Genomic DNA, 12,437 nt, shown 5'->3' on the forward strand with positions numbered 1-12,437 from the left:
TCATTTGCCTACTTCCTTATTTCCAATGGACAAGCTTGTACGCTACTGCTTTACTACAGCTGAGAAAACCCCATGGTCTGAGATTTTACCCTCATCACTGGCTGTTCCTTTGCCAGCATCTGACAGTTGGAATGGCTCCTTGCATATGATGCCGTAAGAAATAAATTAGCTATTTATTTGTTTGGGAAGCACGGTTGGGCCTGCATTTGAGATGGTCACAGCTGGTTTCCCTGCTACGTGTGGAAATCTGTCTGAAGCCTGGATAACTGCTGCCAGCCAGTGTAGTAGACAATTCAGAACTAGACGGAGCAATGTTCTGGTGTGGCCTAAAGCCATTTAGGCTGTTCCTTCCTATTCTCTCTACTGCTGAGCTCGAGCACTTCTTAAGATAAATACATTGAAACTGTTGGTATAATACTATGGAAATGCTTTTTCTTTTGGGTCTTTTGTGAAATCAAAGCTTTAACACACAATAAAATAAAAGTTTTAAAAACAAAACTCAAATTTTAAAAATTCTTAATTCTGTTTTTAAAAATTAGGCTAATTTACACAAAGCATATAAAGCACATTAATACTAGGTTATGTCACATATTGTCAGGTTCCTAACGGATTATTTTGGTATATTTTTATGCCACCCTTCATCAAAATTCTCCCACCACCATCACATTAGATTCACAGCAGTCCTCTAGGCAAGTTAGTCTGAAAAGGGAGCAAATGGCCCCAGTGAGCTTCATGGCAGAGTGTGGATTTGAACCCGGATCACCCTGGTTCTGTTGGCCTTCCAACACCTGCAATACACAAGCAACCCCTTCATCTCCAACCATTTGGAAAAAACATAAGAGAGAGAACCTGTGGCCCTTCCAGATATTGTGCAACTACAGCTCCCATCATCTGACTGTTGACCACGCTGGCTTAAGCTGCTGTGAGTTGCATCCCAAAAGATCTGGAGGACCAAAGGATGTCCATCTTTACACTAGACAAGCTATGCCTGAACAAGGAATGCAAGCACAAGTAGAGGTGCCACACTCACCTGATCCCTGGATACTCCACCCTTGCCATAGTCTTGTTGCTGAGCAACAACATGCAGAGCTCAGTGGAGTGGGAGGCCAGCCAACCAGAAGAGTCTCTGAGGTGTACTTGCCTGGAGGCAGAGTCAGCATCCAAAGTCCAGTCCAGTCCTAGGGTCAGGTGGACTGCAATCCACAGGTTCAAGAGTAAAGATGAACAGGAAGCAGCAAGACAGGACCAGGAACTACATGTGCTGTTTCCAGCATCTGACTGCTGCTGGAAGCTCTGCTTAAGGAGACTGAAGCCAGCTGGTTCTCATCAGTGCTTTCTCCTCTGTGTTCTTGAATGCTGATCAGCTGCAGGTGGAGTCACTCCGCCTTCTTCCCCTTCAGACTGCTGTTCAGCAGGTGAAGCTGACTCCTGGCCCATGACAGCCTCCAACATTCACATGTTGAGCACATTTAGCTGAATGCGCTTAGAAGCCTTCGTGGAATCGAGAGCCTTGATGTCAAACAGATTTAAATCAAGAACCCTGGTAAATTTAATCACTTATAATTCCCATTCAAACCTTGTACAATGTTGGATGCTCAGAGGTGAAATGCTCAGTGGATGATACATGCAAGGTCAGTCAGTGGTGGTGCATTTTGCTCATGTTTACATTCCCTATGTGGACTATCAATGTCTGAACAGGGCTACATTTCCTTAAAAATATGAAAATGGCTAATCCTTGGTTTCTGATAAAAACTCTTCATTATTTGAGAGACTGCCTTTTCTCTTGTATTCATCCTTCATTTAAACAATTTCTATAACAAGAGATAAAAGACAGAAAAGATAATTGGTGAAAACCATAAAACCAGGCTTCAGTGAAAATACCTGCTGGAATAAAGACGTTTTCAGTCAGTGTTGGACGTTCAACAGGGAGGGGGGCTGTCTGACCTCAACTGGAAGGGAGTTCCACAGTATACGGGCAACCAGTGCAGGTTTTTGAGTGCTGGAAATATGTGCCAGCGCTGTATACCCAGTAGATCGTGGTGGTTTGCAAGAAAGTTTCTCTTGCAAGTTGCAAAGACCCCAGAAGCTCTGCAGTAACTGTGAGCAGGGTCTACAGTGCAGTTGCCCTTGCTCTGTGGAATAATATTCTTGTCAAAATATGGAATGTGCCCGCTGTCTGCGCTTTCAGGAAACAACTGAAAACATTTTTGTTCTGGCCGGCTTTCCTAATTGTATAAATGGAACTTGACCATGGACGTCTATTTTGTAGTATTTTAGTTTTGTTTTAAATGCATTTTTTAAAATGTGTTTTTTGATGTTTTTAACGGTATGTCACCTTGAGACGACTGTGTGGAAGTCGATTAATAAATTGGTGATGCTGATAGTAATATGTACCATGCCACGTATGCACACCTGTTGTGGCATCATATGGCCCCCTGTAACTTTTCCAGCTACTCTTTTTAAGTCCCTGTCTAGTAGATTCCTCTGCTTATCTTAGTGCATCCACATTTTATCACAGATGGCCAGGATGTAAGTCAAGTCGTTATCAGGCTGCAGTGTTGTGCACAAAGTTAATGTTCAAAAACACCAAGGTCTGTGTACAGGACTTCCCTCCAGAGTGTTATAGTTTAAGACTGAAAACTATTGGTATTGGCACATGAGGCAGCTACCTTGATTTAGTGCTACTTTGGGATGACTCTGTTTTTCTGCTGTGGTGGGAGGGTGGGGGAAATAGTCCCTGTAGGGCACTGGAGTGTCAGTTTAACCATTGTGATTTACAGAGATCCTGCAGTTGTACAAAAGTGCCAGAAAAGACAATTCAAGGGGAAGAAACTAGAAAGAGAGAGATATCATTTTGCAGGAATGCCAGAGGAGTTCAATCTCAATTTTTATTAACCTCCTTGAAGTTTCTGCACCTCCACGGTCCACTCACAAAATAATTTGGGTGCCTCAGTTTTGTTTCATTTTTAATGTCTTTGGTGATTTTACCGGGAAGGGAAAGTTTGCAACTGCAGGGTAGTCTTTACTGACCCCAGTATCTTGGGTGGGGAGCAGTTTTCTGCACTTAGGAGCCTTCATTTCATTAGGTTTATGGCAGCTACTAAGCAGGAACATACAGAGAGGGGAAAACATTTGCCTATCCAACTCCAGATACTGGTAACGCAATCTGTGGGAATGCAATTTTTCAGGGCCCTGTCAGAATTTATATTGCGCATTTGTGATGATTTGTGTTCATGGCAGTATTTGGGTAGTTATATGTGATCCAACTTTCCATACTGTTTGCGCCTGCAGCGGTTTCAGGGTGAGCATGCTGCTTCATTTCCAATCCGTGCTTCCCCCGTAGCTGTCTGCTGAAACCCTGGACCACGATTCTATACCACAAATGTTCCAGTTTAATTTTTGTCCTGCTTCTGTTACACTATAGTGCTCCTCCAGGTGGTAATAATGCTGTAACATTGGGGAGAACAAAACTGAAATGATGTGTGGCCAGTCCTGTATAAATCCATCACCAATGCACTATTATGGTGTCAATGACATGTTGAAGAATGCACCCATTTTTTAAAAATGCGCCAATTTGGTGGCTCCCTCTGCTCTCTGCTTCTGTTGTTTTCTACTTATCTTGTCCCCTCACACTGACTGCAGCGAAGATTAAAGAGGAGTCACCATTTTCAGCTATCATCTACACTTCTTGAACCATTTCTTTGTTGTTTCCCTAATGGCAGATTGCAGTTAGAGCGACTATTGAAGAACACCTGCAGTCATTCTGACCGGCCCATGCACCCTCTCCTGTCCAACTCCCCAATCTTTCAGGACTATAAAATGGAATACATACATGTACCATTCAAGTAAATTTCCAGGATGCCTCACAATAATAAGTCAATTTTAACAACAAATCTATGTGACACATCACAATTTGCTTTTTATACATGCCTAAGTTTCAGAATGGGAACCAGGTGGCGCTGTGGTTAAACCACTGAGCCTAGGGCTTGCTGATCAGAAGGTCAGCGGTTCAAATCCCCATGACGGAGTGAGCTCCCGTTGCTTGGTTCCAGCTCCTGCCAACCTAGCAGTTCGAAAGCACGTCAAAAGTGCAAGTAGATAAATAGGAACCGCTACAGCGGGAAGGTAAATGGCGTTTCCGTGTGCTGCTCTGGTTTGCCAGAAGTGGCTTTGTCATGCTGGCCACATGACCTGGAAGCTGTACGCCGGCTCCCTCGGCCAATAATGCGAGATGAGCGCGCAACCCCAGAGTCGGTCACGACTGGACCTAATGGTCAGGGGTCCCTTTACCTTTACCTTTAAGTTTCATAATAGATTGATTGTGTAACATGGAGGACTACTGTTTAGGACAACAACAAAAAAAAAAAAACCCCTCCAAAACTACAAAGGCCTGCTGGGTATGCCCCATTGGGTCTGCACCCCCCCCCCAATGCACAGGCCCTTCTTTGGAGGCAAAACTGAGCAACAGAACAAAGCCCAGTAGATAAGTCACATCAGTGTGTACACACACTCACATCTTTCAAAATACCATTCAAAATACCATTAAGTCCTCAAGCCTAGTTAAAACGAATTTCTTGAAAGGCAGAGAATGATGCCAATAAGCTGGGAAGGTTAAAAATGCAACTTTGAAAGAAAACCCACACAGGCAATTCAGATTCCCCTACCTTTTAAAACTATAAATCATTTAGTGCATTCACTGTATTGCTAGATCTGTGCTCTGAACAGTTGGCTGGTTTGGGTTTTTTTTAGCATGGAAAAGGAAAATTACCATTAGGCAGGTGAATACAGAAAAATGTACCTAGTTTGTATATTTGTCCTTAAAGTGCTTTGATCACGGGTGATTTCTTTCTTCACTAGAGACTAAAGGGCACTGACAATCAGGCATTATTATTATTATTGTCTTTTGTAGCAAGTGGAGGGTGGAAACAGTATTGGCACAAACAGGGAGAAATTGAATTCGCAAAAGGGGATGATTGCTATAAAACAAAGCAAATGGGTAGCACTAAAAAAAAGAATCTCTTTCCTCCTGCCTCTTTCAGACTAAAGATGGCGAAGTTTATGAGTCACTTTGCTGCTAAACCCCAGGGTCCCTGTATATATTATATATCTATCTTATTCTTTATTTTAAAAATCAGGAACAAAAACTCAAGAGGGCCTGTGACAACACAACCAACTCGCGCTAGTGGTGTCACAACCACCATCACAACCATCATGCGTACTGGAGGCAACTGGTCCACTGGGCTGTTTGATGTCTGCAGCGACAAAAGAGTCTGTAAGAGTTTCAATTGCTTCTTTCAAAGTTGTATCCCAGGTGGGCACAGGAGAGATGAGGTTCTTTTTAATAGACTTACTTCAAGACTGGTGATTGAAGAGCTTCATCCCATAAAAGTTGCTGTTGAGCTAATGGAGTTGAGATGATATAGGAGGAAAAAAGAGTAAAGGGCTGTCCTTGGATCCTTGACCCAGGTCTGCCTGTATCCTCATCTGCTGTGCTTTATAACAAACTACCCATCAGAAAGCAGGTTGCTTGCTCTCTTACCAAGATATTGTTGTATTAATATTAAACCTGATTTTCACTACTATACTTCTGAGGGATAGAGAAGGTCACATTAAGGTTTTCTTAACAACGGGAATGATTGCTTCCAGTGAAGTACAATCCTGGCTCCAAAAATATTGTTGTGAAACTGACTTTTAATGGGTTTGGTTTCGTTCAGTTCTAGACATCAGATATAACAGAGCTGAATGAAAAGGTGGCCTCCTTTGTAACCATCTTTGGCATAGTGCATCTTATACAGTGGTACCTCTAAATACGTACTTGATTCGTTCCAGGGTGCCATTCGCACCCCGAAACGTACGTATCTAGAGTGGCACTTCTGCGTATGTGATGCTTCTGTGCATGCACGCGTGGCGGAACCCGGAAGTAAACACTTCCGGGACTGCTGCGTACCTAACCTGAAAGTACGCAACCTGAAGCATACGTAACTAGAGGTATGACTGTATATGCCTTTAGTCTGCTTGTGGAGTACAAATCATGTGGGTTATCCATAGATTAATGGTGGGGGGCACCCTGCACTCAGCTCTCAACCTGTGGCTCCTAGGAGCTATCAGCATGTGACAGCGGCCACACCCTGGGAAATGGCTTCGACTAGCTGACTAAACTAGGTGAAGGTAGCCGATGGGTCTCAAACCCTCAGTGAGTTAGGGACTTCTCCTGCGTGTGGAGACAGGCACCAGCAGATTGAGCAGGCAACACTAAGTGTGGGTCCAGTCACCAGTGGTCAAGAAGGTGGTCTCTGCATGTGCTGTAGAGGGAAATGAGGGGCAGATGGGTCTTGTCAACCTGGGAAGGGAACCCATCCAGGAGAAGGAAAACTCTGATCTTAAACCTCCACTGCCTTGCGAGATATCTTCAGGAGAAGAAATGGCTAAGGAGTAAAGCCTACACAAATCTGAAGTGGAGTTGCTAAGATGGTTGGCTCATTCTGGCAACTCCCGCAGTCAAGCTGGTGCCTAATGTATTGCTCTGCTTGCCTTTGGACCATATCAGCGAGGCTGGGGGGGGGGTCTGGGCAGCCCACGACCTCCATACACATTGCCCAGCTGTACGCCCCGGGGAGGTCACTTCGGTGGTGCAAACACAGCAGTTTGACTTCCTCCCCAGAGGTGCACTCCATTGTTACTTGAGGCAGATGTAGTGCTATTTTTCTAGAAAAAGAGGTGCTGAAACTCACAATTTACACTTCCCTTGTTCTCTCTTCCCTTGTTGTTCTCCCTTGCCAACAACAACAGCAACAACAACAGCAGTGTATGGAGGATTCCAGCCTATGATAGACATGGAAATTGGACATAGCGACATGCGGGTCCCTTCTAACTTCATAGTATGAACATACAACATACATATACAGCTTTTGTCATATGATCACATCCTTCCTGTGGTTGTGCTTAATGACAGGTGTGTGTGGTTCACTGTGCAGCTTGTGTCTGGAATGCAGTATTGCAAGCCGATTCGGGGAGTGCTTTTGTTTCCCTCTGCTGATGGGTTCCACCTTGGCCTTGAGAGTTGGCACCAGGGAGAGTCACAAAATACGTGTAAGTCCATGTAAGTGTTCTATCCAGCTCCCACAATGCACAGTGTAGGAGTGGTGTGCTTCCTACCCTGTGGAATTCCCTCGTTTCTCTCTCTCTCTCTCTCCCCCCCACCTCTCTCTCTCTCTCTCTCTCTCTGTGTGTGTGTGTGTGTGTGTCTGTGTGTGTAGCTGATTCCATCAGTCATGGCCTTTGAGACATCTCTGAAAACCTGTTTTCTCTGGATATTCACTGAAAAGTATTGCTACATTTGCCGCTCCTGGGTTCTTGTTGGTTTTACCTCAGATTTCTGGGCTTTGTTGTGTGCCAACCTGTATTTTCCTGTAGCTGGCTTCTCTTAAACTGGTTGCTTTATTGTAACTGTGGAAAGGACCATGGATCCTGTGGTAGAGCACATACATGGAAAAGGTCCTCCGTTCAATCCCTGCCATCTCCAGGTTGGGCTGGGAATGCCCCCTGCCTGAAACCCTTGAAAGTTGCTGCCACTCGGTGTTGACAATACTGAGCTAGATGGACCAAGCATATAAGGCAACTTCCTGCACTCCTGGTTTGAAAAATTCTTATGAATGAACTTGTGTGTGTTCATTGGAATGTTCACACACAAATATATATAGGTATGCACAATTGTAAGTCACCTTGGCAGGGGCGTAGCATGGGGAGGGCTAGGGGGGCCATGCCCCAGGCACGTGATTTTTTTTTGGGGGGGGGGAACAAGCCAGGCACACCTAGGCAGGGATCCCTGCCTTGCCTGCCACTCAGGGTCTCTGGGCCACTGGTGGAGGAAAGGGGGGGCGGGTACCATTATGGCTGCCCCCTGGACATGTGCTGCACCCCCCCACTGTGCCGGGCACCACACTCCCATGGGCGGCCTACCACACCCCTGGGATGCACGCCAGCCACGCCCCTGCCTGCTCTCCGCCCCCAGTGCCGGAGCATGCAGCTTCACCACAGCTCTGGGCCCTGGAACCCGGCCTGGCCTTACTGCTGCACCCGGGGGGCCCTGGCCAGTGTTGGGGAGATGCACCCACCAAGGGCCATGTTGGTTGACCTGTGGGTAGGCGGCACAGCATGAACCCTCTGTGCCCCATGCCCGCCCAGCAGCAGCGAGGGTTCAGCTGGTGCGACAAGTTTTGTTCGTATTCTGCTCCTAGACCCTGGCCTTGCCTGGTGTGTGTGTGTGTGTGTGTGTATCCGGGTGCCAATAAAGGATGCAATGCCACTGCATCTTGGGAAGGTTCTAGTCTTGAAAGGAGGCTAAGAAATATCTAGGAGCACAGGAAACTGTTTTTATACTGGATCAGACCATTGGTCCATCTAGCTCAGTTTGTCTGCGCTGACTGGCAGTGGTTTTCCAGGGTCTCTCCCTTCTCTCCCTAGAAACGCCAGGGATTGAACCCGTGACCTTCTGCTTGCAAGGCAGATGCTCTTCCACTGAGCTATGGCCTTTCACAATCTGAAAGAAAGCCAAATCTGGGCATCAACACTTCTCCCTCTCCCCGCTGTTGGAGGCCGTAGCTGTAGTTTAAAATCTGTTGAATGACTTGAAATATTTTTCAGGGTGAAAAGTTCAGAATAAAAACTCTGTGCCTCATAGTATGCGTACCTTGCCTTTCCAAAACCACCACTGTTCCACTCTTTATGGGGCAAATATCTCTTATTCTGCTGGTGTGGTGCCTCCTTAAAGCCAAGCGAATGCATTAAACCTTTGGAATAGCCTTTCTTTCTTAAGGAAAATGCAGTGCTTATGTTTATAATGGCATGCCAAGCCAATACCCATATTTTAAAAGTAATGGGAAAGAACAGCTCTGTTTTATTTTGCTGTAGCTTCAAAATTGCACAGCCCATTTTAAAATATCTTTTTGAGGGTGAAATATACATTTGCTCCATATTCAGGAAGACAGAAGGGAAAAGATGCCAGAAGGAATCGAGGAAACGTGATGTATTTTCTCACATAGCTTTTATCCTGATAAGGCAAACTTTGTCATATTAATTTAACATTTTGTGGGAGTGCATTCTGTGGTGACTGGGGCCTGTTGGATGGTGGGGCAGAAGACAGGGAGGGTAGGTGGAGCCACAGCCACTGACAGGCAGAGCCCCTGACAAGATGGCCGCCAGGTGGGGGCAAGCTGAAAGCAGACTGAAGCTGGTGGGGGCAGTGTTCCATTTGCCTCCACTGAGTGCATTGTGAGGTTGAAAGTACATCAGTTCTGGGATGTTTGTGGGATACTTTAGTTAGGATGTGTCTGTAGTGGAAATGCTCTACTCTTTGTCGAAATAAACTTGGAAGTTCAGAAGAATCTATCTACCCAATGAAATAGGAGCACTTCCTTGGCTGTGTATCTTAGGCTGGGCTAAAGGGTGATGTGCCAGGACTGAGTGCATGTGACGCAGTGGATTGTAGGTGCAACATGCGCTGCACATCTCCACTGAAAGAAAAATGACCCTGGAGCTGCACCATTGCGCTCCTGAACAACGAGTATGTGGCAAACAGAAGGTTGCGCCCCAGGGAACGAGGTAGAACCACCAGCACCCACCATGTTGTGCCATGGACTTGATAAGGTCGCTGTGCATATTTTCACAGGGAAATATCTCCATCAAAATGGCTCTTTCCCATCCATGCACATTTCAGGAAATTGGGGTTGTGGTGGTGAGAGAAAAGCAGTGTGGAACAGAACATGTCTCCTAGGTAAATGCAGGCATGACATCGATTCTCACAACCTCTTCCCCCTTTAGCCATCAGCCAGTAATCAGCAAATGGCAACCAAGTCAGCAAACATTCCCGGGTTGGCAACCCCCTGGTGTATATATACCAGGCTTCCTCAACCTCGGCCCTCCAGATGTTTTGAGACTACAATTCCCATCATCCCTGACCACTGGTCCTGCTAGCTAGGGATCATGGGAGTTGTAGGCCAAAAACATCTGGAGGGCTGAGGGTGAGGAAGCCTGATATATATACTATGCGACACCACCCTCAGCAATATGTTCTCTGTGGTTTAGAAGATACATTCTCTCACACTTTTTTCTCCAGCAGCAAGAGGCTGGAAATCTCACTTACCAATCACCTGCATTAGGCTGGGTGGGGAGAACCAGCTCAACTTTTCTGTCACTGATAAGGAGGAATGCTATCGGTGTATGTTCTGTGAGACTAAGGGTAGTAGTTCTCTTCAGGTTTACCTGGCTGAGCATAAACCCCATTGATCACAGTGGGATTTAGTGCTGAATTAGACACACAGAGAATTGTGCTGCAGAGTTGTTGTTTTTAAAGACAGTGAACCCCACTGATCACAGTGGGATTTAGTGCTGAATTAGACACACACAGAATTGTGCTGCAGAGTTGTTGTTTTTATAGACAGTGTCTGGTTGTAGGGCAGGGGTAGCATCACCACAGTTCAGAAACCTGTGTTGCCAGGGTGTGGGGAAATAGGCTTGTTTACTACCTTTAAAAAGGCAGGTGTGATCTTCATTTCAGTGCTGGAAAATGTGAGGAAAGCCTTGACCCTCTAGGTAAGAAAAGAAAAGCTGGGATGGGAAAGGCACACAATCAGACAAAACATTATTGTGTGGGAAAATCACATAGTTATAACCATAAAAGAGAGAGATGAACGAACAAACATTTTTGCCTCACAGGGGATAGGATGTGGCTAATGATTGGCTGATATCTGTGTCCCCATTGCTTCTCAAGTGAAGAGGGTGCAACTAGTTGAAATGTCAGGAGCTGGGAAGCAGGTGTCAAGCTGGAAAATGGAAAGGCCAGTAGCCTTGGGAAGCCTTAACAGCACTTTGCTAGTCCCCACTGAAAGGAGGGCTCTGCAGTTTAATGTTGTAGTTTTTAATTGTCACAAAGGAAAGTAATGGGTTGGGAACATTGGGGTCTTGATTTTATGTATAAATAGACTAAATGGATGATGTATGATATTGTTTAGTGTGGAAGAAACTCATGATTTTTTTTTCTCTCTCTTTTTAAAAAAGGGCTTGAATCTGGGTGAGGAGGTAGTGTACAGGGAGCCTAATGAGACCACTGCTTAGTGACATGGAAAAATGGTTTCTCAGTCATGAGGAAAGGTTCTCTTCCTCTCCCCCCCCCCCGCAGGGAACCCTGTGTGAAGACTGGATGGCAGTTCATTGTTGCTGGCCTTTTGCAGTCTGTCAAATGGCCCGGGAAATGAAGAGGAGACCTACATTCCAGGTCTACGAAACACACACATCTCCTCCTCCTCCAGTTGAAGATGCCCTTGTTTGAAAACCTTCAGAGGTGATTGGCTCATGATTGGCTCTTCTCCTTGCAACAACAAAGTTGGTTATACTGTTAAATAAATAATGCATTCATGTGCCAGATCAAGTTTTTTCACCTTTCTGTTTCCATGAGAGAGAAACTGAGACACTTTCAACTGATGGTCTTGATTTGTTTTATATTTGGTTGAAAAGGAAAAATATACTAGACATGGTAAAATAAAATAAAAAATTCCGCAGATGCCTAAGATCCAGGTTTGGGACAAGTACTCTTTGGTGGGAGAGCTCCAGCAGAGAATTAATATCACAAAGCATGCAGCAAAGCAATGTGTGGAAATATAGGCTGTTAGACCTTTAAAATGTCCCTTTCTAAGTCGCTTCCAAAGTAGCATAGAAAAAGACCACACGTTTGGTAAGTTAAAAATGGTTTACTTACAAACCCTTGAAAGGTCAGATTCATGTTCTTTTCCATATAGCAGCAAGAAAAGACAGGCAGTATAACTTAGGTTCCAAAATGGTAAATGTTTCTAAATTATTTGTATAGAAACACAAAGATGGTTTGCTATGCAGTCTAAACCTGGTGCATCCAGTTTAAACTTCCTTCCTGGTAGGTTTCACATGGTCGAAGAGAGAGAACGAAGAGTTTTGTAACCCTTCTTCCCAAAATGGGCGGATATGACCTAGCTAAGGGTTAACTCTGAGCTTTGTGGAATTCTGTGCCAGCTTGATTATATCTGTTTCAGTGATTATTTGAACACCAGCTTCATTTCAAGCAGGGGCGCAGCAGAGGTCAAGGCCTTGCTTATGTGACTTTGCCCTTCCCAAATGGTTAGTGGGCGGCCCCTTCATTCAACATATTACTGTTCCTTTCCACCAAAGGTGCAATAGTCACTGTTCCTCGTTCTTCTCTCTTCTTTGAGGAAAAGGCAGTTATTAAACCAGGGAAGTGGGTGTATTTTGCAGTCTTTAAAAAAGATCCATCACTGTAAAATGCGTCCACCCCCTCTCTGAACTCCTCTCATCCATCTTGCTCTATTTTTGGTCTTTCTAAGGAACCTATCACCATGGCATCAAAGCGCTGATGCATCCTCCACAAGTAGCCTGCTTTAGATATCTCCTGC

General features: G+C 45.1%; 1 protein-coding gene across 1 annotated transcript; it reads left to right on the forward strand.

Annotated features, from left to right (window-relative positions):
• Positions 1–25: 25 nt before the first annotated feature.
• PLAC8L1 (PLAC8 like 1) lies at positions 26–11,410 on the forward strand. Its single transcript, XM_035099378.3, has 4 exons — positions 26–153; positions 5,136–5,272; positions 6,953–7,089; positions 11,177–11,410. The coding sequence occupies exons 1-4, from the start codon at positions 26–28 to the stop codon at positions 11,324–11,326; spliced, it is 552 nt and encodes a 183-aa protein (XP_034955269.3). The 3' UTR covers positions 11,327–11,410.
• The last annotated feature ends 1,027 nt before the right edge of the window (positions 11,411–12,437 follow it).

This window comes from Zootoca vivipara, chromosome 2, assembly GCF_965207765.1.
Source record: "Zootoca vivipara chromosome 2, rZooViv2.hap1.1, whole genome shotgun sequence".
NCBI lineage: Eukaryota > Metazoa > Chordata > Lepidosauria > Squamata > Lacertidae > Zootoca > Zootoca vivipara.

Bases quoted from the DNA above. Each gene is read 5' to 3' on its own strand.
- PLAC8L1 (XM_035099378.3), top strand. From the start codon at position 26: ATGGACAAGCTTGTACGCTACTGCTTTACTACAGCTGAGAAAACCCCA. The intron at 154-5,135 runs GTAAGAAATAAA...TTTAAAAATCAG, and splicing joins GGCTCCTTGCATATGATGCC to GAACAAAAACTCAAGAGGGC. The intron at 7,090-11,176 runs GTAAGTCCATGT...CCCCCCCCGCAG, and splicing joins GGGAGAGTCACAAAATACGT to GGAACCCTGTGTGAAGACTG.